Consider the following 25,532-nt stretch of genomic DNA (forward strand, 5'->3'; position numbering starts at 1 on the left):
TTTTTAATTTTTTAATTGCTTACTATCACGTTTTTAATTTTTTAAATTGCTTACTATCACTTTTTTAATTTTTTAAATTGCTGACCATCACGTTTTTAATTTTTTAATTGCTGACTATCACGTTTTTAATTTTTTAATTGCTGACTATCACTTTTTAATTTTTTAATTGCTGACTATCACTTTTTTAATTTTTTAATTGCTTACTATCACTTTTTTAATTTTTTAATTGCTTACTATCACGTTTTTAATTTTTTAATTGCTTACTATCACGTTTTTAATTTTTTAATTGCTTGCTATCACGTTTTTAATTTTTTAATTGCTTACTATCACGTTTTTAATTTTTTAATTGCTTACTATCACGTTTTTAATTTTTTAATTGCTGACCATCACGTTTTTAATTTTTTAATTGCTGACTATCACGTTTTTAATTTTTTAATTGCTTACTATCACGCTTTTAATTTTTTAATTGCTTACTATCACGTTTTTTATTTTTTAATTGCTTACTATCACGCTTTTAATTTTTTAGTTGCTTACTATCACTTTTTTAATTTTTTAATTGCTTACTATCACTTTTTTAAATGTTTTAATCGCTTACTATCACGTTTTTAATTTTTTAATTACTTACGATCACTTTTTTAAATGTTTTAATCGCTTACTGTCACTTTTTTAATTTTTTAATTGCTTACTATCACTTTTTTAATTTTTTAATTGTTTACTATCACTTTTTTAAATGTTTTAATCGCTTACTATCATGTTTTTATTTTTTTAATGGCTTACTATCACGTTTTTAATTTTTTAATGGCTTACTATCACTTTTTAATTTTTAATTGATTACTATAACTTTTTGAAATGTTTTTAATTGATTACTATTACTATTTTAATTTGCTGCTTATCACTTTTTAATTTTTTGATTGATTACTATCACTTTTTAAAATTGTTTAATTGCTGACTATCAATTTTTTAATTTTTTAATTGCTTGCTATCACGTTTTTAATTTTTTAATTGCTTACTATCACGTTTTTAATTTTTTAATTGCTTCCTATCCCTTTTTTAAATTTTTTAATTGCTTACTATCACGTTTTTAATTTTTTAATTGCTTACTATCACGTTTTTAATTTTTTAATTGCTTCCTATCAATTTTTAAAAAATTTTAATTGCTGACTATCAATTTTTTAATTTTTAATTGCTTACTATCACTTTTTAAAATTTTTTAATTGCTGACTATCAATTTTTTAATTTTTTAATTGTTTACTACCACCTTTTTAAATTTATTAATTGTTTATTATCACTTTTTAATTTTTTTATTGCTTACTCTCACTTTTCCTTAAAATGTCAAAGTCATCTCTCTCTTTATTTGTAGGCTGCCTGATGATTTTTGCTTGGGTCTTTTTTGCCAGTGTTGGCATGTTTTCTGCCCGTTATTCAAAGTCAATTAGTATAAAGTTACGTGGACTTGCCATATGGTTCCAGGTAAAAATGTAAAGCTCTTCTTGTTTTTTAGTTTTTTTTTGTTTTTTAGTTTTCAAACTGTTATTTGAAATATATAGCATACCTGGACTCCCATGAAAACTGTTAAAATGTAAGGGAAGCAACTCGTTTTGAGTGCGAATAGAAAAGTAATTCACTTTTAGTATTTGCTTAAATCCTAAACAAAGTTTTAAAATAAAAAAGTAAAAATACATATTATGTTTCATTTCAAATATATTGAATTTCAAAAGTTAAATGGGAATTGAAGTAATTACGATATAGAAATAATTCTGTTACATTGTTTTACTTCAGAAGATTGAAGCAATAAGAAAAAGGGACATTTGGTCAGAAAATTACACTTTAACAAATCAAAATTAGTAGACGCCTGTGAACATTTTTGAGTCATTGAATAACACTACAATTAGTTTTCTATATTGAGTGTGAGGGTAACAAACTGACACTTTTACTAGTTTTTAGTAGCTTGACAAGTTCGCAGATTAATTTACCTAGAGGTTTGTAAAGACTTACATATTTTTACTTAAACACAAAAGAGTTTTGTTGTGATTGCCAGTACTTGAGATATATAAAGAACGATCACAAAAGTGGATTTCTGGCCCAAAATACTGAATGTGTAAAAACCAGAATTATTTCCGTTGGAAAAATTGATTTTAATATGAGACTTTTTGGTATTCGTGTGCCCCACACATATTTAACAATCAAAATGAGTTTTAACCTTTTTCTACTGTCCAGCTTTAACCAGACAGTGTTTTCTGTTCATCCTACATACAAAGAGTACCTTCATGGAGATGCTTATTGACTTTAGTCTTGAAAAGACCAAGGCTATAAGTAGGAGGAAAACAGTCTCTTGCAGTTCTTGGAAAGAAGCTACTGAAATAAGCTGTATTACAATGTATCAAAATATCAAATTGATGGAGACCACTAGACCAACGAGTTAAACAAGCTGGAACAAAGGAAGCAGGGAATAGATCGGATAATTCTAAAGAGTGTATGCCATAATAATATTTATAAAATAATGGCCGAGCCTAGCAACATCACGTCTGTAAGAGAGAGGCTGCAGAGAAGAAGAAATTATAGCAAATTCTAATCATCTTAAAACAATATCTATAACTTTAGATGAGTAAGCTCTACGTTTTACACACACTTCTATTTTATGTTTCTGAATTGCTTTCAAGTATTCTATAGTCTAACATCTTTCAGTTATTAAAGAAACGGTTGACTCAACATTATGAACCATCATGAGTTAGCACACCTTAAACCAGACATCAATAGCATTTAACAAATTGAAAAAATTTTTTAATAATTATTTTGTCATATCTGTTGATTGCAGCTGCACAGAATCTCAATGGCTTTCACTTTGTTGTTAACAATAACTGGTTTTATCCTCATTTTTGCTGCGAAAGGAGAATACAGCAATGTAAGTAATATTCCTTACATAACTTACGTAAGTTTTACTTTTATTCATTGTACAAAACAATTTCATAATTCATCAAGTTCGCCTGTGCAGCTATGACTTTGCTATTTCAGGACCATTTTCAACTAAATTTCCAGGAAGTATTAAAAAGGGAAGTATTAGCAAAGTTTTAAATAGTGATGGAACGATTCAAATATTTTTTCCCCAATTCCGGTGTAATTACAGATTCTGTTCTAAATTTCTGATTCCAATACAATTCCCGATTCCCCCCCCCCCAAAAAAAAACGTCTGGCAGAAGACGACCAGAGCATAAAAAGTAATCACCTGCACAACTTTCGACTCACCTATCAGACATTTTCATTAAATAGTGTCATTTATATAGGAATTTTCTAATATTTGGAGATTTTCTAATCAGAAACTTGAACAGACATGAAAAATTAATACACAATGGTAAACTTGCAGATAAATCAATTTCCTTTGTGTAGATGTTTTTTCAATGAAGGGCCTTTCTGACTAATCTGCAACAGGAAAACTTCTAGTCCAAAGAATTTTACCTTTTCGATATCTTTTTCTTAATCCGGAAGAGATTTTTTGCCAGATATTTTTATATTAATTTTAGAGCAATAATTGGATATCTCATACTGAATAAGTTATTAAAAAATGATTTATTGATATTTTGCAGATTATGGAAAATATGTAGATAAAAAAGAAATATTAATAAATACTTATTTTGATTTTAAAGAATCAAACATTTTTTCATAAATGAATTTAATTATCTCCAAAAGGAAGAGATACAAGATTATGACGCTTAAGTTTACAAATTTTTCTTTAAAATAAATTTTTAAAATAGTTAACTAAACATTAGGAAAATGTGCTTGTTTTACGAATTTAGCTATATTCGACATGTAATTGACATATAATTTAATTATATTCGACATGTAATTGACATATAATTTAACTATATTCGACATGTAATTGACATATAATTACAGTGAAATCTAAAAATAAAATTAGTAAAATATAAATTTTATTTATGGGACATATTTTAGTTTTAATTATAATTAAAAGAAGGAAACATGTTCTCAATTAAATAACAGAATTTTCCTTTCACTTTTTGGTTTTGGCAAGAACTTTAATAAAATCGATATTTTTGTCAATTTGGCAAAATATGTTACATTTTTAGCAAATAAATAATTCAAATAATTCAAATCTCTTCTGATACTATACTATCTTTTCTCTTCTCAGTCAGTGAATGAGAAATCATTCTAGACTGAGCCATTTTTAATTTTTGTTCCGATCCCAAGTGACTCTTTTTGGAGAGATGAATTCTCCCCATTAAAAATAGATTTAGTGTGTAACTGTTCCCTCATAAGGAAATAAGAACACAATTAATCAATACCTCAACTAAATCCGCCGCTTCTGAATGTAATTCTACTTATTTAAAATGTTTACCTATGAAAACCTTGAAGTAATTAAATTTTTTAATCCAAAACAATGATTTATTAATTTAGAGTAGGGGATAAATTTTGTGTATTAAATTTTATGTAAAATTATCCTCATTTCCGGCCAGCTGTTCATTAAATCATTTACCACTAAACCTAAATACGACTAGTAAGGTTATAAAACCACACATAATCACTCAAAAAGTATCTTTACTCAAATAAAACGCACAGAATTTATCTCTCAGAGTAAAATCTTTTTGGTTAACTGCTCTAAATAGCTACAACAGCCCAGAAATGCAGCTCATTTTCTGTTAAATTTACATATGAAAGTGTTCCTTCATTCTAAATTTCAAATTAATTATTTTTTGTTTTATTTTTTCTTCTCACCAAGTTTTTCAGGGAATTCACATGTAACCGCTTAAAATGTAGAATCTCATTTTTGTTTTAGGAGGGATGATTTAGTTGATAGTGCTATTCTGCAATAAGACCTTTTAAGTCCTTATAGAGTAAAAGAATGATCTACTTAATTCTACAAAGAAAGTGATTCAGACTACATTGCATTACATTATATTAAAATATAAGTTTAAATATGAAACAAGAATTTTTTTCAAATGTTTGTAATCAAGTCTAAATTACAAACATGTTAAATATTTTAAAAATAATCTTTTAAAATATGTACACTTATGTTGGCAAATTTTCATTGACGTTCACATAGTTTCTCACTTTTTTTCAATTTTTTTCTTTTTGCTTTTGCTCAGAGAATCCAACAGATCTTGCTCCCCACCAATTTAAGCGCATTTGTTTGTGTCTCTTGTCCACCATCTATAACTACCAATTAATTACCCCAAATCAGTTAGTCTTTTATTGCCTTGCATTATCATCTCAATCAACCTTTTATATCTTTAGAAATGTTGTTTTACAACTAGTTCAGGCACAAAAATTCAAAATCAGAGAAGAAATAATGCCAAAATATACACTTTGGTGTTAGTTCTTGCATAGAAATGAGAAAACCCACATCAATGTTTTGTAAAATGTAAAAAAAAAAGTCTTCTTTTTTTTACATACTTTTTGACTACCTTTTCCATTCTGATGATAAGATAGGAGCCGAAAAAATCCCATTAAATAAAAAATGAGGAAATCTCCAGGGGTCAGGATGTCATATGATTAGTCAAGATTGCTGATAAGCAGTTTAGATAAACCCATTGTCTCAAGCAATACTTCCAGTGGGAAGGTTAACTTTAAGGCCTTATAAAATGAATGGTAGGCATAACCAATAACCTTTCTGTTGTCTCTCCTTCACCAATTGCAGTAATGCCTCCTTTGCATCTCACACATCCTCCAGAGTGCCTCTGTGTACCTCACCTTATCTGCTGCAAAAATCTGTTAAATCAGAGACGATTAGGAAAATATCAGAGGTTGTTTATTTCTAGACCTTGAGCCTGAATAAGAAGATGTAGTCAATATAGAAAGAATTTCTTGATTTCACTCTTATCACATTTTTATATTTGTGGAATGAAACATTGTTAATGAAGCTCTAATGTGCCTTACTATTAAAAATCATTTCTAGTCTTCTTTTTCAAGTCATAAACTAAGATCTTCATCACAAAACTCTGATGCATTGTTGGGTTTTTGGTATGCAGTTTCTGAAAATGTAGAATCTGTTTTATTGTAGAACTTTTCATGACTGACACACGAATTGCTTCAGACCAGCTTTAAAAGGAGTCTACTCGAGTAATGTATGTATGATTCATACATGCATGACTCCTTGGTTCCACTTATTTGGACCATGAATAAATAGTCTCCATAGAATTTCTTAATTTTTTACATTTTCCATCTTTTTATATAGTCTTTGATGGCTAATATTTTATCCTTTTTATGTGTCCCTTACTGCTATCATCACCAATTTTCTTAATATTTCTGAGGGAATTGTCATATCCCCATTACAAATCACTCCATTTTCTATCATTAATATATTTTATTTCTTTGTATCGTCTTTTCACTCCAGAACAATTTTCCCATATGTTTTTTCTTATTTTAGATTATCCTACTTAGTGTTATGTGTATAAGCAATACAATCACCCGTCCTCTTCCCTATCACGTGCCCATGTCTGTGTAACTCTCCTCATAGAAGGAAGCTCACTTCCAGTATGACGAATCAATAAAGATAGTCAATTGCTTTCTAGTTCCACGTCATTTTCACTCCATAATAACATCTACTCACTAACATGAGATAACTGTTTCTAAAAATAAGTTGCCTCTGTGACTGTTCACACCCCTATTTTGTATCAGGAAAACACCTGTTGAGGAAACAGCAGCCACTACTACTAATACTCTGCCAACTAAACATGACAAGCTTATCTGGACGAATATTGTTTAATGTGTACAAGGTAGATTCCTGGAACTTAATTTTTAAACAATAGACCAATTACACAATACTGACCAGACTTGACTGCAAACCTAGGGAAATTCAAGTTGCCATAATAGAAAACTGATGATTCTATAAGGGTATACACTTTGATATGGTAGTATGTTCTGTTCAGGATATATGTAACTGAATACACTGTCAGAATCATAAATAAACCATATGAGAGGTTTGTTTTTCATCAAAAAAGGAAGAAGGTGACGCTTTTGACACATTCTATAATGATTTAAAAGTCCTATCAAGAACTTGCAATTTTTGTTCTAAATATAATGACTGAGGGACTAATTTGTTGAACGCATCCACAATCAGAGTACAAAACAAGACTTTCTGAAACTGCAGAAGAATGTAGATATTGGCAGGGTAACTGAAAAGGCCTCTATTCACAGGTGAAGCAGGGGGGGACAGAGAATGCTTATATAATGAAACGAACAAAGCTAATGAATCAGCCTAAAAAAGCCTATTCTGTGGTTATTTATATTATATGCAGCAGATGCCATCCTATGGTAAACTGTGAAATATATGCAAGGAGACGGATCATTTTGAGTTGGAGTGTCTCAACAAGGACAGAAGAGTTCCTAAACAAAAAAAGAAGCAAGTGCAATGCTCCATGTGTATGGCCTTAACACATCATGATGATGAAGATGAATATGAACTGAAGGTGAAGGCAGTGAAGTCCAAGAAGGAGCAGAGAAAAGACGCCAAGTGTCTCATGCACATTGAAAAGTAGAAAATTGATTTCCAGATTGACAAACTATCAACTCACTCCTTGCAAGGTTCGCTAATAAAACCATGCAAGGGGGTTCTGGTGACGTGGAACAAATCGCTAATGAAACCATAAATATGCCATAAAAATGTTAAAAATCATGTGAATAAATAAACAAATGGGCCTAGCAGAGATAAAATAGCAAAACTTCCACCATGTCACAGCAATTAACATGGAGAAGAATTACAGAGAATGTTTGATAGGCAAATTGAAAAGCTACTAAGTGTTATCGCCTGACAACTGAAGCCAGATGCTGCTTCAGCTATAATGCCTAATAGGATACCTGTGGCGATACAACTAGCACTCAAAGATGAATTAAACAGACTGACTAAATCAAGTGTCATCAAGCCAGTGAAAAAAACTGCTCCATAGGTCAACAAACTCATCCCCACAAAAAAGAAAAATGGAGCTTTAAGAATAGATCTATTCTCCCATGAACTCAACAAAGTACTCGTAAGAGCACTGCATCATGCCTATTCTCGAGGATGCCATCTATGACATGAGAGATGCAAAGAAGGCAAACCTATCGTCAATGTTTTCGCACATCAAACTTAATGAAACACCATATTCCAAACATCTTTTTGCTGATACTACCTTTTGATAACTTGACAGCCAAAATATTTCAAAGGAAGCTGATGGAGCAATTGCAGAACATGAAAGGCACCAGGTTGTTTACAGAATGAATTAGGAGGAACATGACAGGCGACTTCATAACCTACTCCAGAGATGCCAGATAACAGGAGTAAAACTAAACCTGGAGAAGTTAGAAATAGGCCAAGATGCCATTATTTTTATGGAATATCACACCACCATGCAGGGTATAATGGTCAATCCAGAAAATGTCTGACTGATACTGACATACAGCTCCAAAGACTATTGGAACCTGCACAAATTTCTAAACCTAAATGGTTTCAAAATTTGCTTCTCAATCAAATATAAACCAGGAAAAGAAATTCCACTTTCATGAGCACCTACAGACAAATCAGAAGCATAATAGTTCATGGTAGTGAACAACATAAGGATGCACCCTAGCAAAGACCGCAAGCTGTCAGAGATTAGATTCAAGACACTGGTAGACCCTATCATGAAAATACTAGCTGAAGTTATTGCCATAGGCTGACCCAATGACAAAAGACTCGTCTCAGACAGTGGACCTCAATTCTCATCTAATGCATTCAGAAAGTTTTTAAGAGATTTGGTATTCACACATGAAATGATATCCCCAGGCAACAAACAGTCAAGCAAACAACAACAAATAATGAAGCACTTAATGCAGAAATGCAAAGAAATGCATGATTTATTAGTGGACCTACTGGAAGTCTCAACATTAGCCCAACACAAAGGCTTTTAGGCCGATGCACAAAATTAATGGCACCAGCTACAGAAATCTTACTAAAACCCAGCTGTCCATACTCACATGGGACACAAAATAAAAAAGGCAGGAAACTGAATTGAGCCAACTCCACAAAGGCAGCAATGTTCGGGTCCAGTCTCTAAGAAAACAAAGAAAGTGGGAGAATGCCACAATAAGAAAAAAACTAACTAGTCGATCGTACAAAGCTGAAAATGAAAACAAACAGAAATGTCAGCACAACTGTCAGTTCCCATGTCAAACATTGTGATCAACACACTCATTCCAAAGGCAGCAACCGATAAAAACCAATTATAACCACTCAGACGTAGAAAGTCTCACGTCAGGCAAAGAAATAAGCAGAGAGAATGAGATGGAAGCAGTAGACCAACAGCCTTTGTCTGTGTAACTCTCCTCATAGGAGGAAACTCATTTCCTATATGATGAGTCAATAAAAATGGTCAATTCTCACATCGTTTTCACTCCATAATGACGTTTACACTCATAACACTCAGTACCGTAACAAGCCTATCTAAAAAGAAAGCATCAACGAATTCCCAATAAGTTAAGTTCTTGAAGCAAGCACCTGAATCTTCCTCCAAGATCTCGAAGCAGACTAATAGTCATTCAACCTTTCGACCGTTGCCTGAATAGACAACCCCATGTGACATACAGCCACTTTAAATAGGAAAAAGGGGTGGTGATGAAATGAAATAAATGGCACACTTAAAAAAGTCTGTCATTTTGATTCCAGGCGCTCCGATAGATAGATATATAACTTATTTCCTACACTGTCTTCTCCCTCTTCTTTTTAGTGGCACTTTGCTTATTCCCTCAGGTATATGCAATTACAACAATACCAACTCCCTTCTTCAGGTGGGGGATGTTGGACTCTCACACGAGGGACATACTGATAGATGTCTGTGAGCATGGCAAAATTTGCAGCAAGCTCTCAAACTCTAGACATTTGGGCAAGCTCTGCTATGGTGATTGACATCTGAACAACACTCACACAAACTCAGCTGTTTACATCATTTGAGCCATTCTCTATATGTTGGAAATGCTTTATAGTTAATGTTGGAATGTCCATTCCTGACATAAAAATTGTAAAAATGGAAACTGTCTTCAAGATCGAGGCCAGTATGAAATGCATCTGTGGTACCTCTTTGAGTGTTTCTATTCCAAGAATAATTTGCCTTTTGATGAAAACGTGAGGTATCAGTAGGCACCTTTATCACATCATTAGTGAAGGATGCAGTCCGGACTAGGATAAGGCGTTCAATCCTCTAATCAGTTCGTCCTTGACTTTGTGTGGAATCTTCTCAAAAAGAATATGGCCCACCAAGGCACCATTTCCTGAACCCTCTACCAGAAAATCATAGCCATAATCTGTATCCAGTTCCCTGAATTTGAGCTAGATATTCCTTTAAAAATTCATCATTTTTATGTACTTTAGGTTGACCTTATACAATTTTCTCCAAAATTTTTTCTCATATGGCATCCTTACCCCAGTATTCTACCTTTAGGATATCAATTACAATACTGTAATTGCAATACTGTAATTTTGCTCATGCTCAGAAAGATCATGTATGAGTTGGAATGGACGCCCTGACACATACGCTTTCAAACATATCAGCCTTTCAAACATATCAGTGTTGTTATTAAGTCCTGATGTGCAGGAAATCACTCAAGATAAACTTTTTGTCATGGTCGATGCCATCAAATGCAGTGGAAGTGATCTTCAGTTTCGCCAGCTCATATCCTGCCTGGCTAGAGTTGGGGAAAATCGGTGGAGGGGTAAGTTTTGCAGAGGGAAGACAGTTCCTCATGCCTACTTAGTAATAGATATACACCGGTCTTGTAAGTGAAGATGTCATCAATCATACACCCACTTCATCAGGGCGAGCCACTCTGTCTAATTGTTTCAACTCCTCCAACCATAAGTCAATGTCTCAGTTGTGTTCAATTCTGTTTTGAGGGACCTTAACGCCTCAAGTCTCTCCAGAGTGTGATCAATTAGTGTGCATGTCATTCTTCTATTCTCTATCAACGATAAAGTTGGGACTGTAGCATTAAAGCTCTCGGGTGTTACTTGTCTTACTCTTAGTTCTAACGTTACTCTTGATTCTGATGTCAATAAATTCAACTCAACCACTCGTTACTCTGCTGTCAAAAATTCAACATAAACATTTGACAACCTGCTGTCTAAACTCTCAACTTCAAAATGCGGCTCACTGCTCACAAGACTTGCTTCCAAATCTAAACTTTCCTGTCTCTCAAAACTCAGGCTTTTTCCTAATCAGAGCATCTCATTTGCATATCACGGGACAAACTCATAGCCATATACAGTGGCCATTATTTTTCTTTCTTCTTCATTCTTTTCGGCTGTTCCAGAACAGATTTTTACTAATTGTTTATTTGGTAATATTTCAGACCACATATTCCAAGATCAAATAAGAACCTCTCAGCATGGTCAACACACTGGCTCATACAATGAATGGTGCACCTATTCCAAACTAACTCATTTAATCACAAAGAAGACTCCATTCCGGAAAAATTTCAATTTGGGTAAATAGAAAAAATTACCAGTTGCAAAATATAGAAAATTCCCAAAAAGTTAAGTTCTTGAAGCAAGAAGTAGAGAGTAACATTGCAACAGGTTGACTTATTGTGACCTGAATCTTCCTCCAAGGTCTCAAAGCAGACTAATAGTTGTTTAACCCTTCGACCGTTTCCTGAATACAACCACTTTAAATAAAAAAGGGGGGTGAAGTGAAATCACATGAACATGTGAATCACGCATAAGTAAAATTTAATAAATGGTGCACTAAAAAAGCCCATCATTTTCTGATTCCAGCTGTCCTGATAAGTAGATATATAATTTATTTCCTACACTGTATAATGAAAGAATGTGTTTTCAAATTATTCTTTTATTTTATCTTTTGACTTTTAGTAAAATCGCAACTGTAGTGCATCTATGTGTGGCATTGAATTTTCTCAGACATATTCTATAGCAAAGTTAAATACAATTCATCTTATTATCAATATCGTGACTTTCAGTAATATTTTTATGTGTTTTCTTGGATTGAATATAAACTTTAATGGTCTATGATCACTTCTCAAAATATTGTTTCCAATTAAAATTATTGGTTTTAGTGGTTGTCCATGCAATGACCAATACTTCTTTCTCTATATTGAAATAATTAAATTCAATGTTCGTTAGTCTTTTTGATAAATACATTACAAGATGTCTTATTTGTGATAATATTCCAGATATTGAATGTGCAGGGAAAATAGAGAAGGCTTACTGCAAAAACGTGCTCGTGCCTGTCTGTCCTACGGGCTGAAAAGGAAAAAATGAAAAGATCCAAGATGGCAACTGTAATCTTTTAATGTCCACGATCTCACACAGTTCTCAAAAAATCACACCTCACACGTGATTTTGAGATGCACCCGGGCACCATAAAAGCAGGTTGCTGAGGGGAGTAGGCAGAAGCGTTCAGACCTGTGTAGAGTGAACATCGTCAGACTTTTCCGAACTTGTTTACATTGGATTTGAAAGCAACGATATTGTAGTCGGTCAAGAAGCAAGCCACCAGAACAGTCTTCCATAGGCAGGCAGTTCTAAGAAAGAAGCATTTAGACCTGTGTAAAATGAACATTGTTAAATGAACTTCCAGCAACGATCAACCTTTTCTGAAGTCCTATTCTTTCTTCTGATCGGACTTATTTTTTCGAAAGTCAAGTCAAACAGCTTTGTGAGATACGCCACAATGGAGACTTTCATTATCACCTCGCATTCAGTTGTAGTCAACAATAAATCTGTTATTTAATTTTTCCTCTTTAGCCTTTTAGTTCTTGTTTCACAGTAAATAACTAAAGCCAAATATTGACAACATTGGAATCCTAGAGTGACAATTAAAATTGGCAACGCCACTGTTGTGAAATGAAAGATAATCAGTTATGGCTAGTTAAGCTACCGCTACTTATTTTTAGTGAATGATTCATTAGGCCTTCTTTAACACTAATCATATAATAGCAGATTACTTTTCAATTAATCAACAGATTACTTTTCAATTAATAAACGTAGCAATTTTCAATTAACAAGCAAATAAACTTATAATTAATAAACAGATAAACTTTCAATTAATAAACAGATACACTTTTAATTGATAAACAGATAAGCTTTTAATTGATAAACAGATAAACTTTCAATTAATAAACCGATAAACTTTTAATTGATAAACAGATAAACATTTAATTGATAAACAGATAAACTTTCAATTGATAAACAGATAAACTTTCAATTAATAAACGTAGCAATTTTCAATTAACAAGCAAATAAACTTATAATTAATAAACAGATAAACTTTCAATTAATAAACAGATAAACTTTCAATTAATAAACAGATAAACTTTCAATTGATAAACAGATAAACTTTCAATTAATCAACAGATAAACTTTCAATTGATAAACGTAGCAATTTTCAATTAACAAGCAAATAAACTTTTAATTAATAAACAGATAAATTTTCAATTAATAAACAGATAAACTTTCAATTAATAAACAGATAAACATTCAATTAATAAACGTAGCAATTTTCAATTAACAAGCAAATAAACTTTTAATTAATAAACAGATAAATTTTCAATTAATAAACAGATAAACTTTCAATTAATAAACAGATAAACATTTAATTAATAAACAGATAAACTTTTAATTGATAAACAGATAAACTTTCAATTAATAAACAGATAAACTTTCAATTAATAAACAGATAAACATTTAATTAATAAACAGATAAACTTTTAATTGATAAACAGATAAACTTTCAATTAATAAACAGATAAACTTTCAATTAATAAACAGATAAACATTTAATTAATAAACAGATAAACTTTTAATTGATAAACAGATAAACTTTCAATTAATAAACAGATAAACTTTCAATTAATAAACAGATAAACATTTAATTAATAAACAGATAAACTTTCAATTAATAAACAGATAAACTTTCAATTAATAAACAGATAAACATTTAATTAATAAACAGATAAACTTTTAATTGATAAACAGATAAACTTTCAATTAATAAACAGATAAACTTTCAATTGATAAACAGATAAACTTTTAATTGATAAACAGATAAACTTTCAATTAATCAACAGATAAACTTTCAATTGATAAACAGATAAACTTTCAATTAATAAACAGATAAACATTCAATTAATAAACGTAGCAATTTTCAATTAACAAGCAAATAAACTTTTAATTAATAAACAGATAAATTTTCAATTAATAAACAGATAAACTTTCAATTAATAAACAGATAAACATTTAATTAATAAACAGATAAACTTTTAATTGATAAACAGATAAACTTTCAATTAATAAACAGATAAACTTTCAATTAATAAACAGATAAACATTTAATTAATAAACAGATAAACTTTTAATTGATAAACAGATAAACTTTCAATTAATAAACAGATAAACTTTCAATTAATAAACAGATAAACATTTAATTAATAAACAGATAAACTTTTAATTAATAAACAGATAAACTTTCAATTAATAAACAGATAAACTTTTAATTGATAAAAAGATAAACTTTCAATTAATAAACAGATAAACATTTAATTAATAAACAGATAAACTTTTAATTTGTTTTTTTTTTACATAGGCATCACCACATTATCAAGGCCAAGAGGCCACTCAAGGATAAGGGTTAAAGAGTGTACAGTAGAAATTGGACAATATAGTAATCATTAGTAATGAAAATTTGGTAAATTTGATAACTTATATGGAACGGCTCATCAAGAACTTATTTACGTTAGACTTGAAGACAACGATATTGTAGTCAGCCGAAAAGCAGGAAAACGGAAGACAATTCCACAGGCATGCAGTTCTAAGAAAGAAGCTTTGTTCATGGAATCTACGTTTAGGTTTAGGCACAGATAAAGAGTGGGGGGAATTATTGATAGTGTTTACAGCTAGACGAGTGTTTCTTGTGAAAGTTTGGCAAGGGGGGACCATAGATTGAAGCTCAGTTGAACACTTTCCATGAAAATAACGATACATCAGAGACAAACACACAACATCTCTTCTGTGAGATAGAGGTTGCAAGGAAGAGAAAAGGACATCTCCTACGAGGCTACAAAGTCTATTTTGAACTCTATCAAGGCAGGCCAAGTCCTTTCTAGCAGCTCCTGCCCAGATGTGGCAACAGTATTCCATCCTTGGACGTACTTGGCTAGATAGAGAATATCATCAGCAGTGAGATATCTACCGGATCGATAGAAAGATCCCACCATTTTTCCAGCGGCCTTGGCAACAGATTTGATGTACGTGTTCCATTTAAGATCAGGAGTAATGGTCAAGCCAAGAAGCTTGTCAAAACTTGAGGCCTCCTGAAGACGAGAGCCATTCATTTCAATTGATGCCAGATGTGGATCAGAATGTTGATGATGTAAAGAGAGAAGCTTGGTTTTAGATGTATTAAAAGTAACCAGCCACTCCTTACCCCATTGTACTACGTGCTCAAGATCAGAGGAGAGAGAATTGGAGAGAACTTGGTCGTTTACTGTCTTAGATGTGCTACCATAAATGGTAGTGTCGTCAGCATAGATGTCTACAAATGATGTAAGGATGTGATTTGGAAGATCATTAATGTAGATCAGGAAAAGAGTTGGGCCCAGGATGGACCCCTGAGGGACACCGGCATTAATACTGTGAGCTTCTGATTTTTGCCCCTCAACTACTACTCTTATGAACCTATCAGAGAGAAATGATTTAATAATTGAGAAGACATTTCCAGCAATACCATAGCTAGAGATCTTATGAAGTAAACCTTTATGCCATACCCTATCAAAGGCCTTAGATATGTCAAGAGCAATTGCCCTAGAAAGGTTGCCTCCGTCGAGAGATTTGCTAATCCTATGAGATATAACTGTAAGCACATCTGCTGTAGATCTAGCAGAACGGAAACCATATTGAGTGTCACTAAGAAGGTTATTTTTGTTGAGATGGTTGATTACTTCTGTATTTAACACAGATTCCAGCAACTTACTCATGACGCACAGGAGACTTATTGGCCTGTACTGAGAGGGGGATGAGCGATCACCTGAATTCTTAAATACAGGGCATACTGATGAGATTTTCCAGGGAGATGGGAAACTATTCTCCTTATAACAACTTTTAAACAGTTTTGTAAGTATGGGCGCTAGTTCAGGTTGAAGTTTTTTGAGTACTATAATTGGAATACCGTCAGGGCCAGTTGCTTTACTCGAATCAAGGTTTTTGATTAGCTTGGCAACATCACGTACAGATATATGTATATCACATAGCGTGTTTTCTGATACAGGAGGAAATATTGGGGGTTGGCGGCCTTGATCGCAAAGGGTAGAATTAGCTGCAAAGTTCTTGACAAAGAGTTTGGCTTTGTCTGATGCTGACGAGATTACCTCAGGTCCATTGATAATAGTTAGGATGGAGCACACGCTTCTGTTCAGGATTCTGTTTGCTATTTGCCAAAACTGGTGGGAACCAAGCCACTGCTCAGCTACTTTGGACTTAACAGATTGAGCATACAACTCTTGCATTCTTTATTACTTTCTTACAATGGTTGCTGGCAGTCCTGAAAGCGGCTTTAGTTTTCATACATCTATTCCGTTGGAAACAGTGGAAAAAGTGATTTCTGTGCGCAATGGCAGCAGCACATTCTGGAGAGAACCATGGCTGGCTGTTAGGTTTTTGCTGAAACTTTTTAGAGGGTATGAAACGGTCAATACCTACAATTAACCATTCCGTCAGGTCTAATACTATAGAGGACACATCCTTTTTAAACATGGAATGCAGAGGTAGATCAGATATAAATGTACGGAAGCTATCCCAGTCAGCCTTAGTGTATCGATATACTGTACGATGGAGAGGTACGTCTGGGGACTTATTACATTTCATTTTTATCTTAATTGATACAACAGAGTGGTTGGAAGATCCAAGAGGCGACAGAACAGAAACTGAACATAGTTCAGGGCAAGTTGTGAGAAAAAGGTCTAGTAGGCTCGCATACTGGCCGTCATTGTCGGGCACACGGGTGGGTTCCTGAACAATCTGAGTGAGGTCATAAGCAATGGAGAAATCATGACAGAACCTCCCCTCATCATCGGTCTTGTTAGAGTGGGTCAACCATTCGACGTTGTGAACATTGAAGTCTCCACATACGTGAATGTATGCTGAAGGATAAGCAGATAGGACTTGGTCAATTTTCTCAGATATGCTTTGAAAGATAGTAACTCTGCTGTTATGGGGGCGATAGAGAGTAAATATAAATGCCGTAGTGTGAGCTAAAGCAACTCGGAAGCACATATAGGGTAAGTTAGGATCTTCTCTGGAGATGTCCCTACCACATGGAAAGTTATCCCTTATATAGGCACATATTCCATGCCCATGGCGATCTTGGGGGTCAGATTTAGAAGTTAAGTTAGAGTATCCTTTAATTGCGAACTCTTCTAAGGAAATAGCCTGTCCAATGCCAGTTTCACTTAAAAATAAAAGATCTGGTTTAGTCTCCTGTAATTGGGTTTCAACCTCTGGAAGGTTAGAACGTAGACCCCTGATGTTGGAGAAGGAGACATGGTAGTGGGGGTCTACGTTGGAAGTTGGAGAACCGGGTTTAATTGTGTATTTTTTTCTAATTGATAAACAGATAAACTTTTTTTTTAATTGATAAACAGATAAACTTTCAATTAATAAACTGATAAACATTTAATTAATAAACAGATAAACTTTCAATTAATAAACAGATAAACTTTTAATTAATAAACAAATAAATTTTCAATTAATAAACAAATAAACTTCTAATTGATAAACAGATAAACTTTCAATTAATAAACAGATAAACTTTTAATTAATAAACAGGCAAACTATCAATTAATAAACAGATAAACATTTAATCAATAAACGGATGAACTCTCAATTAATAAACGGATGACTTTCAATTAATAAACGGATGAACTGTCAGTAGTAAGCAGATACATTTTTTAATTGTTGTAAGCAGCATTATTTACAAAGGCATTCTACTTTCATGATGATAGACCAATTCTAATCTATGGATGGTCAACAGTGTATAATCCGTCTCAAAATATAACATCTATAATCGAAATTCATTTATGGTGGTTTGTTTTTAAATAAAACCTGTAAATAGTGGGATGATATAGTAAAATATAAACGAAATAGTAAAAAAGTTCATTAATGTATTCTTAGTAGAAAATGTTTCATTGTTATGCTAATATTGGAAATTAGAAATATTATATTGTTAGGAAAAGGAAAATATAAATATATTATAATATTATATTGTTGAGAAAGGAAAATATAAAGATTCTTACGATAAACGGTTAATTTTGTACACTGTTGGTCTTCCGTAGATTGAAGTTTGTATATATAATAACAGCAGAGGAATTTGTAAGCAATATGTAAACAATAGAATGCGGATGTTTACTTTTACCACCGAAGCAGTGGGTTATATAGATATAAACGATTATCTATTTTATCGTATTACCGTGCTAGAAAGTTACTTACGCCTGAAAGTATCCTGTACTCTGCAAGGCCACCATTCACTCATGTATGGAGTATTGTTGTCACATGTGGGCTTGTGCATCTGCAACTAGTCTCTCACTCCTGGACAGGGTTCAAAAGAGAATCGCCAATCTGATAGGTCTTGAACTGCCATCTAGACTTCAACCACTGTCCCATCGATGAAATGTTGCATCCCTCTGCCTGTTCTACAAGTATTTTTATGGTGAATGGTCAAACGAACTACGAGCCCTTGTACCCCTCGACGTGAATTCCCCCGACAAACCCGACAAGCAGCAAAATCCCACCCCTATACAATAGAGATCCCAAGATGTAAGAAAGTCTTCTATTTTAATAGTTTCTTCTCCAGAATTGCTAGACTTTGGAACTCCATTCTGTGTTCCTGTTTTCCCAACTGCACTGATATGCAGAAGTTCAAATGTAATGTGAATAGACACCTTGCTGCTCAACTCCTTGCATAGTATCCCTGCAACTACTGTCCCCGATAGTAGCCCCCTACATCAAAGTGGCACTATGCCTTGTTTCGGGTGAAAATGGAATAAAAAAAAATAACATATAAACATTACTATTAAAACAATGCTATTAAAATAAAAACAACAGCAATAAGCAATACATATAGAGAAAAGGCATCAAATACTGCATTTCTGGTCTTCCACACTTTTGATGCGTGAATGTCTATAAGGAATAAGAGTTGTGTGAAAGTATTTTGAATTAATAATTCAGTATCTGGTTTTGTGATGCATAATGTGAAGGTTTGTCATGCACTGGGAAAAAATGTAAAATAATAGTTCAGGGAGTAAAAATACGATATATAAGTAAAAGGTTTTGTTTTAGCTACCGTATGCGAAATCGCTACTGAGAATTGTGTTTTCCGTGTTCGGAAATAGTAATCATTTAATTGATGAACGACTGGTTCTAACATAAAGGTGTCTGTGTTCAGAAATAGTAATCTGTTAATCAAAGAACGATTGGTTCTAACATTAAGATATTCGTCCACTTGCTGGTTGTTCCATCATTCTGGTAAACTGTAAAGTAAACAGGAGGTCGTTATTTTATATTTTTAACCCAATGTAATATGTATGGAATTAAAGAATTTATTAAGTGGAATAACTAGTCGGTGTCTTATAGGTAAGTATAACTATAAATAAAAGAACCTGTGATTTCTGGGGTTTTGGGAGGAGTAAAGAGGAATAAATACTTGCTACTACCTATGTGGGATTACATAGCTGAGAGAGGAGGGTAAAATATGTTTTTTTTAGAATGGAGACGAAATATGCGTATTTTACGTACTGAATACACTGCAACATTAACTTTGAACAGTGAGCCCAAAATATTTGTATAGGAATGGCCTCTTTTGGGACCTATAGGTTCGATAGCTATGGGGATGTCATCATTTTATTATGTAGAAGAAGAAAATAGATCAACAGAAAAATCTAACAAAAATTATGCTTTGTATATTATTTAATTAGAATTCATTATTGAGATGAGTATCATTTATTAATTCATTTATTGCAGACTATTATTTTCATCTTTCTTAGTTGTTGTTCCACAACGTTTCGGCCAACTACTATACACCTTTGTCAGGTGCTAAACGCAACGGGATAGGAACCGAATCTCCTAACTACATTCTCAGCAATTACTGCCATCCATAGTTATTGTCGTCTCACCACGTTTTTGGATAAGTAAGCCTCTGGCCGGCTTTGGGTAGGATTGAAACTGTTATCTTCAGACAATTCTCACCTGTGCTTTTAGTAAGCTTTTCAATGAATTTGATACATCTCTTTCTTTCTTTTTCAGTCTTATGGCCTTCCATATGATGCTCATCCAATTCTTGGAATAATTGTGACATTTTTAACTCTTGTAAACGTAAGTATACTTTCCGAGTACCCCCATATGCATAAAATGGTTTTTCAACAATGAAGATCTTGTTTGGCTCAAGGTGTTGCTTGCTTTTGGGAACAAAGCCAGTTTTTATTCTACTTCATATTAATATAAAGACACCATTTTTCATCACCGTTATCATTATTGTCATATATTATTATTATTATAAGTGACAATACAATAAAGGAAATGTTGTTTTAATCGTATGTTGAGCTAAAAACTTATTAAAATTTTTATGATCTGATTCTTTTTGTGGTCATTCGATGCAACTGTCACCCATGAAGCTAATATCTCTACCTTCGACATTGAATAAAGATAATTTACCACATTTCTGTAATTGCAATTCATCTCTTTTAACGATTGTCTAGTAATCTCGAGTGGATTTTAGTGAAGATACTAGTTAAGCCACTTCCCAGAAAAATACAGCTCAAAATTTCCCATTTTAGAGTATGAAAACATTGGACAGTATCAGTAACTTTAAGGGATGAACCAATTAATCGGCAGATAATCGGCTTAATCAGCAACCGGCCGATTAATTACGTTGATCTTTCCTTTAAACCATTTCATCACTGCCAAGTGACTCATCAGATAGCTTTCACACATTAACATAGTAACTGCTAATTTAAGTTAACATTTAATTAACTGTCTAACCAGTATTTTTTTCCTTTATTTTATTTTATTTTTATTTTTTTTTTTTTTTACAAAGGCATCACCACATTATCAAGGCCCAGAGGCCACTCAAGGATAAGGGTTAAAGAGTGTACAGTAGAAATTGGTCAATATAGTAATCATTAATAATGAAAATTTGGTAAATTTAATAACTTATATGGAACGGCTCATCAAGAACTTATTTACTTTAGACTTGAACACAACCATATTGTAGTCAGCCGGAAAGCAGGAAAACGGAAGACAATTCCATAGGCGTGCAGTTCTAAGAAAGAAGCTTTGTTCATGGAATCTACGTTTAGGTTTAGGCACAGATAAAGAGTGGGGGAAATTATTGATAGTGTTTACAGCTAGACGAGTGTTTCTTGTGAAAGTTTGGCGAGGGGGGACCATAGATTGAAGCTCAGTTGAACACTTTCCATGAAAATAACGATACATCAGAGACAAACTCGCAACATCTCTTCTGTGAGATAGAGGTTGCAAGGAGGAGAAAAGGACATCTCCTACGAGGCTACAAAGTCTATTTTGAACTCTATCAAGGCAGGACAAGTCCTTTCTAGCAGCTCCTGCCCAGATGTGGCAACAGTATTCCATCCTTGGACGTACCTGGCTCTTATATAGGTAGAGAATAGCATCAGCAGTGAGATATCTACTGGATCGATAGAAAGATCCCACCATTTTTCCAGCGGCCTTGGCAACAGATTTGATGTACGTGTTCCATTTAAGATCAGGAGTAATGGTCAAGCCCAGAAGCTTGTCAAAACTTGAGGCCTCCTGAAGACGAGAGCCATTCATTTCAATTGATGACAAATGTGAATTAGAATGTTGATGATGTAAAGAGAGAAGCTTGGTTTTAGATGCATTAAAAGTAACCAGCCACTCCTTTCCCCATTGTACTATGTGCTCAAGATCAGAGGAGAGAGAATTGGAGAGAACTTGGTCGTTTACTGTCTTAGATGTGCTACCATAAATGGTAGTGTCGTCAGCATAAATGTCTACAAATGATGTAAGGATATGATTTGGAAGATCATTAATGTAGATCAGGAAAAGAGTTGGGCCCAGGATGGACCCCTGAGGGACACCGGCATTAATACTGTGAGCTTCTGATTTTTGCCCTTCAACTACTACTCTTATGAACCTATCAGAAAGAAATGATTTAATAATTGAGAAGACTTTTCCAGCTATACCATAGCTAGCGATCTTATGAAGTAAACCTTTATGCCATACCCTATCAAAGGCTTTAGATATGTCAAGAGCAATTGCCCTAGAAAGATTGCCACCGTCGAGAGATTTGCTAATCCTATGCGATATAACTGTAAGGACATCTGCTGTAGATCTAGCAGAACGGAAACCATATTGCGTGTCACTAAGAAGGTTATTTTTGTTGAGATGTTTGATTACTTCTGTATTTAACACAGATTCTAGCAACTTACTCATGACGCACAGGAGACTTATTGGCCTGTACTGAGAGGGGGATGAGCGATCACCTGAATTCTTAAATACAGGGCATACTGATGAGATTTTCCAGGGAGATGGGAAACTATTCTCCTTAAGACAACGTTTAAACAGTTTTGTAAGTATGGGCACTAATTCAGGTTGAAGTTTTTTGAGTACTATAATTGGAATACCATCAGGGCCAGTTGCTTTACTCGAATCAAGGTTTTTGATTAGCTTCGCAACATCACGTACAGATATACGTATATCACATAGCGTGTTTTCTGATACAGGAGGAAATATTGGGGGTTGGCGGTCTTGGTCGCAAAGGGTAGAATTAGCTGCAAAATTCTTGACAAAGAGTTTGGCTTTGTCTGATGCTGACGAGATTACCTCAGGTCCATTGATAATAGTTGGGATGGAGCACACGCTTCTGTTCAGGATTCTATTTGCTATTTGCCAAAACTGGTGGGAACCAAGCCGCTGCTCAGCTACTTTGGACTTAACAGATTGAGCATACAACACTCTTGCGTTCCTTATTACTTTCTTACAATGGTTGCTGGCAGTCCTGAAAACGGCTTTAGTTTCCATACATCTATTACGTTTGAAGCAGTGGAAAAATTGATTTCTGTGCGCAATGGCAGCAGCACATTCTGGAGAGAACCATGGCTGGCTGTTAGGTTTTTGCTGAAACTTTTTAGAGGGAATGAAATGGTCAATACCTACAATTAACCATTCAGTTAGGTCTAATACTATAGAGGACACATCCTTTTTAAACATGGAATGCAGAGGTAGATCAGATATAAATGTACGGAAGCTATCCCAGTCAGCCTTAGTGTACCGATATACTGTACAATGAAGAGGTACGTCTGGGGACTTATTACATTTCATTTTTATCTTAATTGATACAACAGAGTGGTCGGAAGATCCAAGAGGCGACAGAACAGAAACTGAACATAGTTCAGGGCAAGTTGTGAGAAAAAGGTCTAGTAGGCTCGCATACTGGCCGTCATTATCAGGCACACGGGTAGATTCCTGAACAATCTGAGTGAGGTCATAGGCAATGGAGAAATCATGACAGAACCTCCCCTCATCATCGGTCTTGTTTGAGTGGGTCAACCATTCGACGTTGTGAACATTGAAGTCTCCACATACGTGAATGTTAGCTGAAGGATAAGTAGAAAGGACTTGGTCAATTTTCTCAGATATGCTTTGAAAGATAGTAACTCCGCTGTTGTGGGGGCGATAGAGAGTAAATATAAATGCAGTAGTGTGAGCTAAAGCAACCCGGAAGCACATATAGGGTAAGTTAGGATCTTCCCTGGAGATGTCCCTCCCACATGGAAAGCTATCTTTAATATAGGCACATATTCCATGCCCATGGCGATCTTGGGGGTCAGATTTAGAAGTTAAGTTAGAGTATCCTGAAATTGCAAACTCATCTAGGGAAATAGCCTGTCCAATGCCAGTTTCACTTAAAAATAAAAGCTCTGGTTTAGTCTCCTGTAATTGGGTTTCAACCTCTGGAAGGTTAGAACGAAGACCCCTGATGTTGGAGAAGGAGACATGGTAGTAGGGGTCTACGTTGGAAGTTGGAGAACCGGGTTTAATCGTGTATTTTTTCTTGAAACTTGTCATGATGAAATTTTGGAGTTTGTGGACTAGGTCGACAGATTTACTTAGAGCAGGACAGAGAGGGGAAAATAAGAGAGAAAAAGAAACGAAGAATTTTTTTTTTTTTTTTTGTAGCTAATGATAAGGTAAAGCCGTAACAATTACCCACTAGTATGGCATCGAGAGGCCCCACCAGAAGCTACTGCATGGTCCAGAATCCATTCACCAAATGGCAATACAGCAGCCCCAGTACTTTGCACCTGCTGATAGGACAGCCTCCTTAGTGGTTAATCCAAGGTTCGGGTCCCTGACTATCAGGCGGATAACGTCAGCCCAGACAAAACGTTTACCTCCAGCACCCTTACTAGTGACATGGCTACAAGGATAGACATAGAAACAGAAAATTTCCGCCATCTCAGCCAACTGTTCGCAAAAATACTGCCAACCTAGAAAACAGCTTTTTCTTCTCCCTTTGTCCGAAAAATCACTCATTTAAAAAATGAGGACTGAGGGACAAATAAGAAGAAGCGAGAGTAACAGGAGCTGCCGATAACGTATCCACAATGCATTTTCTACTCTCCATTAAAAAAAAACAAACTATTAAGTATTGTACTTAATAAAAGTCCAACAGACGTGTTCAAGGGAAAGTATGGTGATAGATTCCCCTCACACGAACTAAAAATGAGTATAATTCATAATTTTTGCTATCAACTCGGTAGATAAATAAACATATGTACGAGGGAAAAAAAAAAAAAAGCTAGCATTTAATAAAACAGAAATACTGAAATAAAATGGAGTTGTTAATATTTTAAATCTAAAATAAAAAGCATGATTGAAATCACTTATCTCAACAAAACAATTCCGTCTCCAAATTGCAAACTGTATTGAAAGAAATTCAGTTAGTAGCGTTCAAAACATTTTTTTTTGAAGTTAGCCGTTAAAAGAAAATCGTGATTTTTTTCTGAACTTAAGCTAGTAACGTTTTAAGAAGCTTACGATATAAAAGAAAAGGCTGATGGGGAAGGGGGGTTCTTCCGAAAGTAAGTTGGTGCCGTTATAGGTAATTTCGAGATAAGATGGAAGCCGGTATTGGACTAGAAAAAAGCTAGCATTTAATAAAACAGAAATACACAAATTAAATACTGAAATAAAATGGAGTTGTTAATATTTTAAATCTAAAATAAAAAGCATGATTGAAATCACTTATCTCAACAAAACAATTCCGTCTCCAAATTGCAAACTGTATTGAAAGAAATTCATTTAGTAGCGTTCAAAACATTTTTTTTTGAAGTTAGCCGTTAAAAGAAAATCGTGATTTTTTTCTGAACTTAAGCTAGTAACGTTTTAAGAAGCTTACGATATAAAAGAAAAGGCTGGTTGTGGGGGGGGGGGGTTCTTCCGAAATTATATATGTATGTATGTATATGTATGTATGTATATGTATGTATGTATGTATGTATGTATG

General features: G+C 33.8%; 1 protein-coding gene across 2 annotated transcripts in view; it reads left to right on the forward strand.

The window, feature by feature from the left end:
• The window catches only part of LOC145279888 (ferric reductase 1-like), a 459,209-nt gene that overhangs the window by 349,835 nt on the left and 83,842 nt on the right, over positions 1-25,532 (forward strand). For both annotated transcript variants that reach the window (XM_080131362.1, XM_080131363.1), the window contains exons 10-12: positions 1,361-1,470; positions 2,816-2,902; positions 20,270-20,338. In XM_080131362.1, coding sequence (XP_079987488.1) covers positions 1,361-1,470; positions 2,816-2,902; positions 20,270-20,338 — 266 coding nt within the window. The remainder of the gene's footprint in view (positions 1-1,360; positions 1,471-2,815; positions 2,903-20,269; positions 20,339-25,532) is intronic.

Source organism: Euprymna scolopes, chromosome 7 (assembly GCF_053919585.1).
Source record: "Euprymna scolopes isolate OS-2025 chromosome 7, ASM5391958v1, whole genome shotgun sequence".
NCBI classification, from domain to species: domain Eukaryota; kingdom Metazoa; phylum Mollusca; class Cephalopoda; order Sepiida; family Sepiolidae; genus Euprymna; species Euprymna scolopes.